This window comes from Brassica rapa, chromosome A08 (assembly GCF_000309985.2).
Source record: "Brassica rapa cultivar Chiifu-401-42 chromosome A08, CAAS_Brap_v3.01, whole genome shotgun sequence".
NCBI lineage: Eukaryota > Viridiplantae > Streptophyta > Magnoliopsida > Brassicales > Brassicaceae > Brassica > Brassica rapa.
The window spans coordinates 11,460,685-11,479,409 of record NC_024802.2 but is presented as its reverse complement, the minus strand read 5'-3'; the positions used below and the strand labels follow the sequence as shown (position 1 = coordinate 11,479,409).

The window sequence follows — 18,725 nt, the reverse complement described above, 5'->3', positions numbered from 1 at the left end:
CACATGAAATTAAATAAAAAAATTAAAACAAGATTTATAATATTTTAAAACTAGAATTAAACAACAAGAATATTACAAAAAACCATAATAAAAAACTTATTAAAAAAAAACATGAAGACATAATTATTACTCAAATTTAAATATTATAACAACACTAATAGTCTGGTAAATTTGCTCCGGAACCTCCAAAATCTCCAAAATATTGTTCAACAAATTTTGTGTAACCGAAGATGATTGTTGTTGTTGCTCTTGACGCATTTTTCGTATGATTCTTTCTTGTTCAGATCGAATGTATTCATGAATATTAAGATAGAAGCTAAGTTTTTTAGCAATATTTTATTTTCCTCTTTTATTTCTTTAAAAGCTAACTTTTTTCTTCATTTTGCAGTCGTAATTCAATTATCTCATGACCTTTTTCCCTGCTTGTTGTACTTTCGTTTAAAAGATCAAGGATTTTTTCATTTTGATGATATCAAACTATCAGCAGACATATTATGAGGATACCGGTTTCAACAATTTTTGGCTCGTAATCTACAAATAAAAAATAAAGAGAATCATTTCTTACTTCGAAATGCACTAGTTGATCATATATGGGAGCATTATGTAAATAATTTTATGCAATAATGTAATATTTGCTTGCAGTTTAATATTTAATTATGTACTTTTATTTATAATTTTATATTTTAGTGTAAGATTTTTTTTAATTAATATTTCTGTAATATTTATATATATGTATTAGTTATTTATAGAAGTTTTATGAATTTACATCAATTATGAAAAATATAAGGATCATAGTGTAAAATATAAATAATTTTGAAGTTAGGTTTGAAGTTTTACTTTTGGAGAAGAACACATTGAAACTTCAAATATAAAGTTTTGGAAACTTCAAAATAGAGTTTCTTTTTGGAGATGCTCTAAACGTGGCTTCTTTTTTTAATGTCTAGAGATCGTACATCTTCTAGGGTTAAATTGAAACTATTTTAAATTTATTTTCTTTACAGAAGATCCCTCCCAGCGAAAATTGAACTCATGATCTTTTAGATACCTACTAGATAATCTAAAAGTTTTGCTATGGATCACAATTTAAAATATATGGCTTAGATTTTTTGCATATACTAGTTTGAATTCCATTCAATGCATCCTTAACCAACCCTATTGGTTAACTTGTTCGGTTTCGGTTTTGAAAATCTGATTAACTAAATAAGAAAATTGTTACCGTAATGATCTCTGTTTACAGAGTGATTATTGTTGGGTGTATCATTCTCCACTTCTAGCTTGACTCGTAGATTAATTATGGGTTTGGTTTTTAAGGATCGATTGTCAAATAAAACAAGTAGATGCTTATACCCTTGTTTCTTAAAACTTTTTAATTCGTTTTTGGGTTTTAAGAAACTACTGTAAAACAGATTAAGGCGGAGTTTGAAAGATCAAATGGTACTAATTATTTATTCAGACTACGTACGTGCAGCGTAAATCTTTCAGTCTTAAACATTGAGATGGAAAAATCATTTTGGCAACTTTTTGCATGAGAGACATGTGAATTTTTTTCGGTCCGTTTTGAGACACTACTCAAATCTAATGAATATGATTACAAATCTAATGGACTAGCCACTATTTGCTTCGGAAATTGATGCATTTTACAGTCTACATGATGATTTTGAAAGGGTATGCCTACTTCACATTTCCTGGTGCATGAATGGTAGGACGAACACATTAGCGAAGAAGGTTAGGATCATAAATATTTTTTTTCCGTATATATCAGATTCCGTGAGATAAAAAGTGTGAAAATGTTTTGTTTTGAGTGCTAGGTCTGGATACGAATAAGGCCCAACGTCAATTCAACATCTTTAAACAATTTTAAAAATATGTTAATTATTTTTTTGATCGATTTTAATTTTTTCATATTTATTTATTTTATTTAAATAACATAATTTTGAATTACGAAAAACTTGAAACCTCACCCGTTTTGTTTTTGAATTAGTGTGATTGATTTAGTTGGGAATCGTCGAATCAAAGCAATCAAGGGGCCAAAAGCATTAAACGAAGGAGAGTGACACAGATATGTACATTTCGTTTGAGACCAACGGTTTCAATTATTTACAAATTACAACCAGCGGTTGATACTGATTTAAATAAAGTTTCTGTCTGTCCTAAAAATGAGAATCAAGTTCACGTGGTGAGTGAACAATTTCGGCAAAAAGATCTTAGACATTTATGGCTATGAAAAATTATTGAGACAGGCTCGTTTCGTCATATAATTAAAATCGATCAAAAAAATAATTAACATATTTTTAAGATTGTTTTAAGATGTTGATTTGAATTGACGTTGGGCCTTATTCGTATCCAGACCTACCACTCAAAACAAAACATTTTCACACTTTTTATCTCACGGAATCTGATTTATATGGGAAAAAATATTTATGATCTTAGCCTTCTTCGCTAATGTGTTCGTCCTACCATTCATGCACCAGGAAATGTGAAGTAGACATACCCTTTCAAAATCATCATGTAGACTGTAAAATGCATCAATTTCCGAAGCAAATAGTGGCTAGTCCATCAGATTTGTAATCATATTCATTAGATTTGAGTAGTGTCTCAAAACGAACCGAAAAAAATTCACATGTCTCTCATGCAAAAAGTTGCCAAAATGATTTTTCCATCTCAATGTGTACGACTGAAAGATTTACGCTGAACGTACGTAGTCTGAATAAATAATTAGTACCATTTGATCTTTCAAACTCCGTCTTAGGTCAAAAACATTGCCATTATCCATCCACGAAACACCAGTTTAACAAGTTGGGAATGTTGTCTCAATAATTGTAGTGGAAATCCTTGTCCACCTTTTTTAATTAGATCTATTACTAACATTCTGCCTCAAAAAAAAAGTTGAAGAATATCAACTGGAAATATGATTTTTCTATTAAAGAATTTGTCATTGCCTTCCAAATGTACTAACAAATTCATGAAAAAATATCGAATTGTAATTCAAATGAAATTACATTCCAAACTTATTCTATATTGGAAGAGAATAGAGTTTTATGCTTTTTTATTATCACGAGTAAACAAATTTATTTTTCTCATATATATTTTTGTAATGCTGAATTTCTTCTGTTTTTATTATTTGACATTTTTTTTGTTTTTAAGTAAAATTATTTTAATATAAATTTTCTTAAAATTTTGTGTTTTATGATCAGGTATATCATATATTTTTTTATCATTAACTGAAATGTATAAAATATTTTTTTTGTTGAGGATTTTTCTAAAAAGTTTATGTTTAAGTTTTAAAACATCAAATAACAAAAAAAACTCACTTAATATCTTCTAATATTATCGTCTTAATATAACATTTGAAACATTTGTGTTGGATTCAGTTTCAAAAAAGAAAAAAAAAACATTTGTGTTAGATTTTACATGAAAAAAGAACTGTTTTGAGAAATTCATCTTTAATGCCTAGAGAACATAAAAGTTTGATATTTTTTTTTCTCTGTTTATTATTAAAGGGACAAAGCCCAACAAAAGAAAAAACGAAAGGCCTAAACAAACTGGCCAGCTTTACAATACTCTATGAGCCATCAACCCAATAGAGACAAAACCGTCGAGAAGAAAAACGCCACGAGCCACCACATGTCTGATCGACAGACGATTCGAAGACACGTGTCAAGACCGCAGCCATCATCTTCCCCGGAGAGGTTACGTGGGAACTCCGCCATCGGCAGAGACAATTCGGTGAAAGAGAACCTTCACAGAAACAAAACGCAACCGAATCATCGATTCGGAAAAGATATAACACCGTCTTCAATCGATCCATCTGACACCAATCTTCCAGAAAGAACAAGCAGTCATATTTATAGAAAGAGATAAGTGCGAAGATGAAACAACCTATACGCAGGGAAGGAAGGCTTTCGAAGAGGTAGATCGAGAGTCGGTGGGAAAGAGAAGAACTTGAATCGACAATCAAACTGAGCCGGCGAAAACGGCGCTAACAGAGCCGCCGAATTCTGGAGACAAAAGCCGGTGAAGCGTGTGCTATGGAAGCCACCGCTTCCTAGAGACAAAAGCCGGATGATCATCGGAGGAACCGATGCAAAGCTGGAAGCAAAGCCGGTCGGGAACCCCGAAACCGGAAATCAAAAACATCAGACTCTCTCATCCTCTTAACAAACTTTTAAACTTTCTGAAAGATTTTTTTTTTTGGTAAGAAGGTTAGAGGTTCCGAGAGAAAACCTCTCTCTAAGAGAGGAGAGAGAGCGATAGATAAAACTAAACTTAAAAAGTTTGATGTTTTGCCAAAGAAAGAAGCAGTTTCCTATATTTTAAAGAAAGAAAAATAATTTAATATAAGGTTTGATAATTTTATATTTTTATATACAAACTTCCATCGCCAAATTATGTATACTATAATGTTTCAAATATAACAACACTATATGTGCTTTGTCTCCATTAAATGGAGCGTGATTAAACACTTAATCCTTTGTTTTAGTTAAAGCTTATTAATGTCGCTCTCCTTTACAAATAGTCCGTGGAATCCGTACGGAACCCTTCGCGGCAACCTCACGGCCGCGACGATTTCAAGCTCCGGCGACTTCGCGTCCATCACCAAAAACTTCGACTCTCCAGCCACCTCATCGTGAACATATGTCACCACGTAACCGTCATCCTCCTCTGCCTCCTGATCACCAGGATCCCTCGCTACGAAAAACGGTTCGCCGCCGTAACAGCCTGGACCGTACATTCTACGCGCCACCGTGCAATCATCCCGATCGCCTTTACTCACGTCGAGCTTCACCACTCCGGAGATCTTCGGCATCGGATCCCCGATCGCCGCGTACACGTACCGGCTCCGTCTCCCGAGAAACGCCGGATTGATCACCGCGAAATCGAGGTGCCTCGCGGAGATCGGATGACGTGTCACGATTCCGGTGACGAGATCGATCTTCACCTTCTCCACCAAGGAGTGAACGAGATCCATCCTCTCTAATGTATGCTCGATGGACATAATATTCGGAGCGATCAAAACGACGGCGTTTCCATCGTTTTCATCCCAAGCATTGATAGCGTGAATGATGTTGAATCCAGGAACTTCAAACCATTTCATCTCCGAATCATCGCCGGCGTAACGAGGAATCACTCCGAGCCGCGGCGTTTTCCGGTTGTCAGCACCAACCGGAGATCCCCCCTCGAGCACCAGATCCATTATATTCATCCTCATCACGATCTGATCTCCGCGAAGATTGCGTGCCTCTTCGTGATCGCGAAGTCGTGAACGAACGATGGAGACGTCAAGGAGTAAACCGGAACGTCTCTTTGTTTCTTCCCGGTTGAATCAAACCGGAAAAACGTTAAAAACGGTGGAACCGGACTGTACCGGAAAGCGAACGTTTCTCCGGTTTGAGGATCGGTTTTCGGGTGAGCTGTCATGCTCATCTCTAACTTCCCGCCGAAATCGAACCGTCCGATCGTTTCAATATCTCCAGTGTTCGTTAATCTTACGGCGTAGGGTAAATCAGATTCTCCTAAAGCGAAGAGACGGTTACAGAAGAAAGCTAGACTCGTATTAGCCAAACCAATGCCGTTGACCGGATTATACTGTCCCGCTAAAACCCTTAACGCCGTTAAAGCTCCACGAGCAACCGAAGCCGTCACGCCGTTAAATCCGGAAAACACGTTAGGGATCACGGGAGCTCCGTTTTGTTTCTCGACGTTGTACTTATAAGTCTTGACGAATCTGCTACAGAGCGTGGCTTTACCATTACGGATACGAATCGCGTGAAGCATGCCGTCACCGTCGAATAGGTGGTAAGGACCACGGGGGAGAAACTGTGGGTTCGGGCCGTTACGGATGTAAGCGCCGTCAAGAGACGGAGGAAGAGAGCCGTGGATGATCTCACATTCCGTTGGAGGAAGCTCGTCGAGAACAGGAGCGAAGTTACCTGAGAGAACGTGTTTTGGATCTACGGAAGGACGTGACGGTGGATCGATGAACGTGTTGATTACGTCTTCGACGGTGGTGAAGAGAGCTGTTACGAGAGTCGTTTCTGGTCGGAGTTTCGCCGGAGATGCAACTGCGTTGCGGTTAGACCGAGTGTAGAGTTTCTTATGAGGAGGGCCATTGTTTTCGCTTGGGTTAATGATCGGGGCTCGTTCTTCGACGACGGTGGAGTTGATACGGGGAAGAAGACGAGAGGAAGATGAGTGGCGAAGATGAAGAGATGGTTTAGGAGAGAATGTAGAGATGAAGGAAGAGGAAGAAACAGAGTACATTGCACTGTTTTTTTTTTTTTTGCTTTCTTTACCTACACGTTGAAGCCTGTGAGGAGTGAGGAAGATGAGTGCCAGTGTGGGGCTATATAATAATAATTACGAAATGGAAAAATCAATACATATTTTTGTGAAATTTTTATTTTATGTGAAGCTAGGATTATTCTTCGATTCGTTGGTATGTGAATGTAATCGTTTCTATTTTTTTGAGGAAGTGTGAAGTTGTAATCTACACTCTAGTTTCTAGGCCTACTAGTTTTATATGTACGATGATATTATTATTTGATGGTTCTCTCGAAGTGTTTGAATTTGTTGTGTATTTGTAAGTTTTATAAATTAGGTAAATGACTAAAAGTAGTGATAGTAATACTATTTCAGATTTTAAAAAGTATATACTATTTGGCTTATTTGGATTTGCTTCGGTATGAACAATTTACCTAGTAATTTAGTAACAAAAAATATTTTGGGTATCCTCGTATAAAATTAAAAGGTTAATTATATTGCAAAAGTGCAACTATGCAGATACACCAAGTTATCTTCTGTAGTGAGATGCAGAACTCTACCAATCCTTACCAAAAAGTTCCGAGTTGGACAAGACCCGCCAAACTAACAATGAAGTCTTTCAATTCACATCAGTTATATATTAGAGATCATCAAAGAAATAATCATTCAATTGCATTGCATGCATGTATCTAGTGAAGCAAACTAGTTGATGTTTCAGCATAAACTACTAGTCCAAACCAAAAAAGATATTTACTCCATTTCATTTCATGGAGTGTCGATTTGACATTTTTTTATACAGATTTAAAAATGATTGAACTGCATTTATGTTATTATTAATTACATTTATTTAATTAATAGTATTTGAGATAAATAAAATTATTTATAAGATCAAAATTTGCAATTAATATCAAAATAAAAGTATGGAAGTATAAGTTGTATTGAAATTCTATAACATTCATTGTGTAATAAGAAAAAAAATTAAAATGACACTTTTTATGGAATTGAAAAAGTATTTTATTTTGCTCATGTAATATTTGCGTAAGTTAATATGACATACTACGAGAAATATAGTTAGTAATCTAGTCACAATAGTATCATGTTAGATTTGGTTGTCTATTTTTGGTAACCTACACATTTGATAGTTTGTTTTGTCAAAATATTAGTAAAATTATTATTTTGTCAAATATATTTTAATTTGTTTTGTCGAATTAATGTTCAAGAACGGTGTTATTGGACACTCTTACAATATTTTATTTGAAGAAATAGAAAATTGTTCACAGGTTCATAATTTGTAGCGAAGTAAATCTGTCAAAAAAGTATGTAGTTGTTGATTAAAGACGTTGGTCGGAAACTCAGTACTACAAATATGGAAACCACAAGTCTATAATGTTGGATAGAAGGACAATATTGTTTATACCACCAAAGATTGTGATTGTGAGTACGTAGGATACAAAAACTACTCAGTACTCACACAGTGTCGCCTTGTATAAAAGGAGGAACAAAGCATTCTAGTACATAGATTCGGTCACTTTAGTCGGGCTTTTTTTTTTTGGTAAACATGTTAAGATTGTATTACCATTTTCGAGTTTTTTACAGAAATTACAAAGAGTTACAAGTAGCGGAAAACAACAACCTACAACACAACAACGAAGAACAGAGTGTAAAACACGACTACTATACCCAAAACCAAGAGCCAGCGCGAAAGGTGGAAGGACTCAACAAAGCTACTTGGAGTGTGCGACACGCGTTGCGGAAGACAGTGTTGAGGCGATATTGAACACCATGAGTCACGAGCCGGTAAATATTGGCCTCCCCAAGCTCGCCTCCAAAAAATTCACCTACCACGGAAGTCCGACGATGGGCATCAAGCACCGACGCATCATGAGGCAAAAAGTTGCAGCAGACGACAATAGAGGTTGCTCCGGCCGACCAACCAAACACTTGTCGAAGCATCGGCTGTCGTTGACCTCATCCACCAGACCTGCCTCCTCTACTACTCCTTATCCAACCTCACAAGCACCCAAACTCCTATTGAGCTCAAGAGACCCACCAAACCACAAACACCATAGCAACAAGCTAGAAAGCCGCTCTTATTCGGAGAGGCAAGTGGATGATAAGCTCGCCACAACCACCGGGACCTGCACAATGATAGAAGCTAACACCACAAGAGTTTGAATCCGAAGAATCTCGCCCTATAACTGTTAGTGAAGCAACCCAAGCCGCCACCGAGAGAGTAGACCAGGTCGACAACACCATGGACCAGCACACTCGCACAAGGGACAACCTTCGAGAACCGAAGACTGCAAATCACCATACAAGAAAGCTCCAACCTACTCGCTTCGTTAGAACCGCCACATCCAACTCAGACACGCAGGGAGAGCTCAGACCTCGACATAGGTTTGACGGTCAAGCCTTCTAGCCACAAGAACCAACCGCAACCACCTACAAAGAGAATCCGCCGGCAGTAGCTCACCACCACCACCGAGGCATACGACCAGGACCCAAAATCTCAGCCTACCACAACAGTCTCTCACTGGTGATGAGAGAAGAAGAAGGGTCTGCAAAGAGATCCGAGAATCATTAACCTCCCTACCGAGAACGCAGGTTCACTTCATCAACCGCGCAAACCACCGCTGGAAGAACCAAACGAGACCAGAGCACCACCACTGAGCCCGACGGACCACCAACAAGGCAGATCTGGCCAGATCTGAACGAGATCTCAGAGAACAACCGCGGAGAGACCACCCACGCTCCAACTCTAGACACGCCTCACCACCGCTCCAGAACTCAACCTTCCGGGCAGCGACGCCGGAGATGAGCCCACAACGGAAGGCATATCGACGAACAAGAGATGGAACAAAGGAGGGGAAACAATGGAGAAGAGAGAAAAGCGTAGGGACAAGGGAGACAGCCGACGACGGAGTCAACACCGGAGCCGGAGCACCGGAGGTCGCCGTCGGCTGAGCAAGCTGAAGTTTTGTTAGGGTTCGCCTTCGGAGTCGCGTATTTGGGGGAGCGTCTTTTTTACTTCGTGGTTCTTTCCTTTAGTCGGGCTTTATATGATAATTAGTGAATAAATTAATTGTTCAGAGAGCAAAATCATCAAAACTCGAAGGTCATAAAAGGAGGAACAAAACATATTCTAGTACAAGTGTTGCAACTTCATACTTGGAGCCTGGAGGTCAATATTGCCATTCTTCTTTTTTATGCATGCATGACCAGATGCATGCACAGATTTTGTGTGTTTTCCTACGTTCTAGAACATGTTCATTTCAAAAACTAAGTATACTAATTAAATTCTTTTGTTTTCCTTTTTTTTTCAAACTGAACTCATCACTAAACTTATATTTTAAATCAAATTTATGCAACCCTAGTTACTTTTTTTGACCATTAACCCTTTTTAAACATTAACCCTAATTACTTAAACGATAATGTTAAAAGCTTTTACGGTAATGTTGTTACTTTCATAAATCTGATTTGGTTTGCAGCTATATTCTCACACCAATATGGCGCAATATATGCCTCGGTCTATGCACGATTACACTTGATAACAAAACCATAATAATACGATTATTATTGTCCGTGGTGGTGTGCCATCTTGCTAATGCTTTTTCAGGTTTTAGAGCTAATCAGGATCAGGTTGTTGCTGTCATTTCGTGCCCGACTTTCTGCGAAATTCCGGTGCTTGAATGGAGATTGATTCTTGGTTTCTTGTCTGTGACCGGTCTTGGCGATGGAGGTAATTTTCTCAGCGGGTTGCAGGCCCATCTTGGTATGATCTTCTGTAACTTAAATCTCTTTCGTTTGTGCTTCAATTGCGGTGATGATTGCAAACCTAGAAGAGTTCGCAGGGAGCCAGCTACTCTGAAGGCGACATGGAAAAATTCCAGCATCCAAAGATACAAGATTAATCTCTCCTCCTTATGGTTACTGTCAATGGTTGAGAACGTAACCCTAAGCGATTAATCAAACAGGTACATTGTCCTTGATCAAAGTATTCTTGAGCCAAAAGGGGTAGCCTCGAGCTACATAGGAATGTAGTCGATCTCCAAAAGAAGCACTTTGAGCGATAAGAGTAGAAGCTTGATTAGTCTTAGCTATTTCTGACTGAAGCCTCCAACCCTGACTGTTAGATAAAGCAATTCTGATCTCTGAGGCTTGAAATGAAAAGGACGGCCTTGCTTTTGGTCGAGAGACAGCTCCCACCAATTCCTTGGCTTCAGATCCAAAAACCACATGAGAAAGTTTTAAGCTGGACATACTATTGATAGCCCATAGAAAACATTTAAGTGTAGCATCAGCAAGGCTAGAAATCTGAGCAATAGAATGCCTACTATGCAAGAGAACTCTTCCCCATGATTCCTTAGCATCCAAGAAACTCCAGCAACCTTGGTATGTTTGTTCTAAGAGTACGCAAGATTACATTTAACCCAGTTTGATTATCCAATCCGTATAAGAGGAAGGTTTAGATGGAAGATGACATTTCTCTAAATCTGCATCAACCTATTGAGCAAGAATAGTTATCTCTTGTATGCGTTACTTTTAGTTTTCAAAATTTCAAAGAACAAATATGACGGTTACTATGTTATTTTTCCTATACCTACAAATGTTTGAAACAAATAACGCATGGATATAATTGCCTATATTCTTTCCTTTCATATTATATGTTGAGGAGGAAATGTTTATAAGTTTATTTTTGTTTTGCTTTGTTGAATATTCTAAGTTCAGTTACCTTATGCTAATCATTCATAATTTACTAGCTTCTACTTTGTACTGTGCATGTAAACCAGAACGTTTTCTCATGGTTGTACATGGAGAAAACGACCACAAAACATTTCCATTACAATTCACATATGTATATTTCAGATTGGATACACAGTAGAAGTACAGTCCTGATAACTGGTTTAAATTTAATTAGAAAAAAATTTGGTTTGGAAATGATTATAGTTATATAGGCACTGGTCTAGGTTCAAAAGGCTGACTGTCAAAAAAAAAAGGATTTCAATGCAGTTAGTTTTGGACTCTGTTTACTCTGGGGAATCAATTGTTTATTACTCATGATCGGAAGAAAGTGAAAGAGTTACACACAACCAAAAGTTCCATGTCTCCCATCCACAAAAGGGTCTTTCTAAACACACAACAGAGAGTATTTACAAGTGGAATAGAGAGAGAGAGAGAGTTTTCAACGAAGGGCCAAGCGATCAGAGTCTAAGGGAGAAGACATCAATGAAAAGAGTCGATGAAGTTTCTCAACAAAAAGCTTCAACTCTTTTGCTTCTTCTTCCTCAATCGCAAAGGAGGCTATACATATGCTCAGCTCTATAATCGCCTCTCTACATTGCCTGCTCCAACAATTCACCATTCCATCAAAAACTAAACCAACAAGCAACTATAATCTATATTGTCTTAGAAGGTGTTTACCTGACGTAGTAGTGCATCATGCCAAGGTCTCTTCGAACTCGCCAGTTATTAGGTTCCAACATCAACAGCCTTTCAGCAGCCGCAATAGCCAACCTTCCCTCATCACCACAAACCGAATATGTTAAGATGAATAAATCAAAGGCTAATCATCCCCTTCATATAGAGAAAGAGAGAAGTCTTTTAGTACCTAAGATCATGAGGCCGCAACAATGGAATATTAGAAATCCTGAAGTTGTTAAGTTCAGTAAGAGGAGCAGTCAGCATTTGTCCAGGTGTTGGCTTCGAAGCACGTTTCCAATGAACCCTCTAAAATAGAATCTGTCTCAATCTTTTGAATTTAAAGAATGTCTAGTTTAGTTTATAAGTGATAGAGACTTACAAACAGATTGGCGAGAGCAATCCCTATAATGTCTCTGTTTGTAGCAACATCAAGACCCAGAAGTGACTTTCCGGTTAACTCTGATGCCATTGATTTAGGATCATCAACGCACTTTCCATTGACAATAGCAAACAAGCTCTTCCCTGAAGTTGCAACTTCAAAGAGTTCTTCTGGATTCTCAGTCTCAGGCCAAACCAAAAACTCTTCCCCAACCTTAGCTCCCACGATAGGCACACCGAGGCGCTGGCACACTTCAATGTATATTACACTAAACAAGAAGGCTGCACATTGAAAAGATAAGATTAGAGACAGTGACAAAGCTAAAGAGGGGGAGGGGGTGTTTTTTACCAGTGCCGCATCTAGAGGTAAGGACAGAGTGAAGGTAGTAATCCTTGGGGTCTTCATCAAAGCATGTTGATGTCCTCTTGAAGCCTCTCATGTCGAAGAGGACGGTGTTTACAGCTTCGAGGACTTGAACTGCGTTGCAGCTGTTGATGCCTCGTGAGAGTAACTCTGCTTCTACTTGTTTGGAGATTGCGTCTAGTTCGCTCAGCCATTCGGTTATACTCTTTCCGTCCAACTCCTCGGAATCTGTCTCGCTCGGATCAGGTTCCAGCTCCTCCTCAGAATCTGTCTTGTCTTGGATAGTTTCCCTCTCTCTCATGAAAAAACGAGCATCCATCTCCCGGTTAAAAGCCAAGAAGGCTTCATCTTCAGCAGCAATGTACAAGAGAACCTGTTGAGTCCATTTTCCATAAATAGATGAGTAAAAATAAAGCTTCTCAAGGGTGTGACAAAAATAGAAACTTCACCAAAATAGAAACTCAATGGTCTCAAGACACATGATCAAGTTCTTTTATATATTACCTTAGCAATGGAAATATCAGAGTCATTGGATTGAGAAGAGATCTCTTGAGAAAACATTTGGCGGAAGGGCTTAATGACCTGTAATCAAAGAAACAGCAAAACATGAGTAAAAAAACCTTACGCAGCTAAATGCCAAAAAAAACAGGGTCATCTTATATATTCAATTCAAATCGTTGATTCAAGAAGGAAGGAATCATTGTGTGGTTCTCGCAAAGTAAACCTCTTTGTAAGATTTGGTTCTTGGTGCGTCATTATTAAAAGCAGAAGCTGAGGCAGTTGCAATCGGATTCCTCATCTTCATTTGAATCCCAGAAGAACAAGGAAGACGACGTTGATCAAGAAGATCACACCTGATGATCGTAAACAACGTAAACAAACCCACGTGGCGGATCTTGCTACCACAAAGGATCCTATCTTTCAATACATATATATATATAAGTGAAAGAGATGGATCACCTGAGAGTAGTACGATGAGCGGCAAATCTGGAGACGAGTGGTGAAGAAGCCATGGTCATAGCAGCAGCTGATGCAGGAGCAAAGGAGGAAGATGATGCACTCAACATTGTGATTTGTGTTTCAAAGATTTTCAAAAGTTTATAAACAAGAAAACAGAGGAAGAGAAAGGTTTGGGTATGGCGTCTGGATAATCACTTCCAGCTATAGAGTAATCGGAGAATCGAGATTTACCAAGTTCCATAGCAAGCAATGAGGAGAAAGAAAGCAAACAAGAATGGATGTTCTCTTAGAAGAAGAAGAAAGCAGAGGAAGAGGATGGATGGAGCATTGTTGGAGAGTTCGAGGTGTGGGTTTTAGAGAAGGAATCTAGGGGGTTTTTATACTATAAGTAGAAGCTCGATCTCTGAGTATGTTTCTCTCTCCTGCTTTTGATAATGGCGGATTCGGTAAGAGAGAGAGATACTGTGTGATGACTCCGATGACAAGCAGAATAAATAATTATTATTATATAAAAGTGGCAATGGCCTTTTTTTATTTTTCTTTAATTCTTTCCATCTTTAAGGAAAAAACATCTATGTAATTCTATTTTCAAATACTATTATTAAAGATTACTCTACCTCACTTTTTGTGTTATTTTTTTTTATTTATAAAATATACTATAATTTTCTGATTTTTACTTTCTTTTACCACAATTATCTAACGTTTCTCCCTTCGTTTGTTTTTCTTCCCTGGAAAATGATTATGAAAGTTCCAAAACTGAAATGTTCAAAAAAAAGGGTTCCAAAATTGATATGGAAATTGGTTAAAAGAATGACTGAAATAATGATAAGAAGGTAAACATTGGAAATTAGTACAAGAAACACTGTACCCGCACCGATATTAATTTTTACATTTTTATACATAGATATTAGTTTTTAATAACTAGTGTTATATATTTTAGATGGATCGTAATATGAATAATTGTATTCAAAAGACCTGGACTGAATCATGTAATACAGTTATTGTTGATACAAATGTCCGAATCCATTTCAGATACATTTGTTTTTTAGATACTTTTAGGTTCTTATCCTTCAGAACCAAATTCATTCAGACCCTAGAAAGACCAACTCAAAACCTACACATAAATTTATAATATTCAAGTAGGATCTAATTTCAAAACAAAACAAAAAGTGATACCCGAAAAGAATAACCGGTACCTAAATGAATAGCCAATATTCACGCCTAGCTGATTTTATAAACTAATAAAATGACTATTTTATGTGTTTGACTAAAGTGGATGAAATAGAAAGAGTTTTTTTTATTTAGTAAAATAATTATATATAGTGAAAAATTAAGTGACAATAAATGTAATACATTTTCTTTTGATTTAAGTACCATTTTATTCACAAAAATAAGTCTGTGAATTATGTTTTTTGCTACATATTTTTTTACAACTAAAATTAAAAAAAAGTTTTAGTAAAACAAACTAAACCAAATGTTTAACCATATGAAAACCCAGTTATTTTACATTTTTGATTTTATAATTGATACAAAGTTAATGTTGATTAACTAATAAATAAAAAACTGCATTTTTATTATTATTGTAATATAATTAATGAAATTCTTAAACTGTGTGAAATATGTAATACAATTAATACAATTATATTAATGAAATTACTAAAAAAGAAATTACTAAAAGGATGTTATACTTCTTTTTTTATAATGTTATCTATGTTTCCAAACATTTCTCATTTATACTACTATCTATGTTTCCAAACAGTACCAAAATTGAGTTTTAATAATATAAATTAATGAAAACAACAATTTACAAAAATATGAAAATATAGCAAAAATAAAGCGAGAATCACGAGAACATGTATATGGCATGAAACAACCCTCTCTATATAGAAACATACAAAACTTCACTAGTAAATATATATACATATATATAGCAATTCTTTCAAATAGGTTTTTAAGTTTTTGTCCCCAAAATAGTTCTAAAAATGATTAAAACAGTGTTTTCTCTTTTTTTTGAAAATTTTAATTTTTTACTTTAAAATTTTGAAATTTTACTTTCAAAATTCCACCTCTTAACTCTAAACTCTAAGTCTAAATTAATTAATCTTACTCTATAAATGTATATTTACCTTTTGATAAAATATTTTTGGATCAATTTTTTCGTTGAGAGTTATTTTGTGAAAATAAACTAAAAAGTTATTTTAGAAAACTCATATATATATATATATATTAGTTTTTTTGGTAAACCATGATCTTCGAACATATCTAGACTCTTAATCACATTAGGCTTGGGGCAAAATTGTAAATATATATTTTGTTTTTTTGTTTTGTTTGGAGGATATGATCCAACAGGATGTTATGTAAAGTCCTGGTATTTTAACATATACCTTTTAATTGTTTCCTTTTTTATCTTTCTCAAGAATATATTTCCTTTATAAAATCTGGAATGTGCATTTTACCAAACAAAAATATTTGGAGTGTGCATACTGCATTTTGAGTGTTATTATATTGTTTCATTATTGTTCATTAAGCCAGTGTCTATTTATAAAGTTAATAATTGATGGTTTAGATCCATCAACGCAAATGGTGCTGGCACCTCCACATAACCGTTGTGCCATGGGAGTTTGACTGCACTTCTGCAGAAAAAGACTGACAAAGTTGTAAAATGAACCATTGATAGCAAAAATATTTATTATCATGTAATACCCTTAAAATACGAAGTTAATATAGTACACACTATTGATTGATAGTATAATAATAAATTGTGAGGTGGTTTAATCTATTTATATTAAGATGATGCCACAGACTATATTATACTATATAAATGATAAATTTGGTTAAAATGGCAATATATATATGAAATTAAACCTAGCAATAGGTTTAAAAAAATCCCTAGAAAAAAACCCTAGCACCGTCAAAGAAGAGCAAAAGAGAGAATTTTTGGTCTACCCTCTCCAGTTACCGGCGAGCCTCGTCGGAGCCATGAAAAAGTCCCTACTGTCTATATTTAGGTCAGATATGCTGAGCTGAGGCGATCGTGGTATTGGAAAATGTGTGTGCAGAGATTTGGTTTCACTGTTACTGTTAATGTATGGATGCTTGTCCTTTGGGAATCAATTATTCAAAATATCTCATGTTGAGTCCAGAAATACATCTTAGATTCCTCAAAAGCTGAACCTACAAATAAACTTCTTGTCCTATCCTGCCAAACCTACAAGAAAATTAATACTTCTATTCATTTTCTTTTATTTTTTGAAAAAAAACTTCTATACGTCTACTCATTTTCTAAACTAATTAAGATAATTTTAATTATATTGATAATTTTAGGTAGGTCTGAACTCTGAATCGATAATTTTTTTTTGTGAATAATATATATACATAAAAGATGATGCATAGTATATATACATGAAAAAACCACCGGCATAAAGTTTATAGAGACAATATCCGATAAATATCATATTTCTGGGATCTAAGCAAAGCACCTATTTCACAAACTCAAATACTTCAAAACCAAACTAGATAGAAAAGATCTCGACACCCAAAACGCTATATAAAAAAAGCTGTTTTTAGCTCTGTAAAATTTAATCCCAAAACACTAAGGGTTTGAATGCTAACCAAGGAAATGAAGATGAACACTACATTCCTTAAAAAGATTACCATTCATCAAAAATATTTTTTTCCTCTTCGTTCCTTCTCATTCCTTTTTTTGTAAAGAATTATAATGTAATTTTGTTCCTTGTTAATTTTGATAAAGAATTATTATTCTTCATCATTCCCAAAATTTTATTCCTATCTATTTTTTTTCTATTCATTATTTTCGTATTTATTCATAATGTTCATGCGATGGTTACCAGTCACACCCTACCATTTATTTTGCATATCACATTTTAAAGAAAACCTTACATTATCATTAGTCTTTATTCCCTTTAAAAAGTATGTTTTGGAGTTTAAACACTTATTAAAAAATATTAATTTTTATTATAAATGCATTATTTTAATGATTAGCTATTTTACAACTTTAACCAATCACAATTTAATTAACAAAACTAATGTATTCAAAGTTTACAATTATGTACCATTATTACTTTGTAAAAGTGCACTAAAATATAAAATGATATTTAAAAATATTTTTTTTCTAAAGGATGGATCATTTTTAAACGGACAGAACATATTTTAAGAGTTATATATGGCTCATATATACATCTTCTAGACATTATTTGAGAATTGATTTGTCATATGTCATAATCACCACAATGATTTTGAAAGAAAATGATGACATCACATAATAACAATAATGATATGACTTGAACCTAATTGTGATATAGACATTTACATTTAATGTTGATTTATATGTTTGCTAATTGTTTTAGAATATGATAATAAATCATAGATCATCATTAATATAACAATAAATAATATAATATTTAGTAAAAATATAAATATAATAATATAATAATATTTTACAATTTTCGAAATATCATTTAATTATATTTTTTATTATTATATAATTTTTATTTCTAAGACAATTCTTCCAAATTTTATGCAGTTTTCTTACAAAATTGTATTTTTTTAATTCTTATTCCATTAGTTTTTTTAATATCTAAATTATTTATAAATATTTTGTTTTTGCATTTTGATAGTTATATACCTAACAAAATTATCTTTTAATTTTATAGAATTTGATTTAATATATTTAACCCAAAAAAATAGATTAAAAATATTTCCAAGATTATAATTTTAAATAATATATATATATATATATTACTAAATATAAGTTTAAACAAAAAATATTTACTTCATCTTAAGTTTTACATATAATTAAATCAATGTTTAAAATTTAATATTGTAAGCAAATAATAAATCTAAAATTAACAAAAAAATATTTTGAAATATAATTTAAATTTTAAAACTTTTATTTTGCACATGGTGCAGGAAAACACGTAATATGTATACATTATTTAAACTAGTTGCTTTAATGGTAATGATTCGGATCAACGAATCTAATGAAAATTACATGAAGTTGGGGTTTTGTGATAGAAAAACAGTAATAGGTTTGCTTCTTTTATCTTCACACAAAAAAAATTCTTCTTCTTTATATTTATATATTATTGGATTTTTATTGAAGTCTTATAAGTGGATGAGACCCTCATCCACAACAATTGACAGGTATTAATACAAAAAAAAAAACAATTGGCAGGTACACGGCACAGTCACCTTGATATGAATAATTGCATTACATATACGTATGTATATAATTGTGACAAGTATATATAAGAAATGAATTTCACGTAAAACAAACGAACTGCTTGAATAATTCACATATATAACTAATTATAATTATATT

General features: G+C 34.6%; 2 protein-coding genes across 3 annotated transcripts; both read right to left on the bottom strand.

Annotated features, from left to right (window-relative positions):
* Positions 1-4,309: 4,309 nt before the first annotated feature.
* Positions 4,310-7,774, bottom strand: LOC103834110 (probable carotenoid cleavage dioxygenase 4, chloroplastic). Its single transcript, XM_009110169.3, is given in 2 exon segments — positions 4,310-5,220; positions 5,223-7,774. Coding segments are annotated over 2 exon segments (1,779 nt in total). The 5' UTR covers positions 6,262-7,774; the 3' UTR covers positions 4,310-4,480.
* A 3,518-nt stretch (positions 7,775-11,292) lies between these two features.
* On the bottom strand, positions 11,293-13,868 carry LOC103834108. 2 transcript variants are annotated; one of them, XM_009110167.2, is made up of 8 exons: positions 13,385-13,868; positions 13,149-13,278; positions 12,929-13,006; positions 12,410-12,797; positions 12,062-12,342; positions 11,870-11,988; positions 11,683-11,775; positions 11,293-11,603 (listed from the first exon to the last, which is right to left on the bottom strand). In XM_009110167.2, the coding sequence occupies exons 1-8, from the start codon at positions 13,489-13,491 to the stop codon at positions 11,444-11,446; spliced, it is 1,356 nt and encodes a 451-aa protein (XP_009108415.1). In that variant the 5' UTR covers positions 13,492-13,868; the 3' UTR covers positions 11,293-11,443. The 2 variants fall into 2 exon arrangements, with proteins under 2 accessions (XP_009108415.1, XP_009108416.1); XM_009110168.3 differs by lacking the exon at positions 13,149-13,278 and having other exon boundaries at positions 13,385-13,866.
* Positions 13,869-18,725: the final 4,857 nt, after the last annotated feature.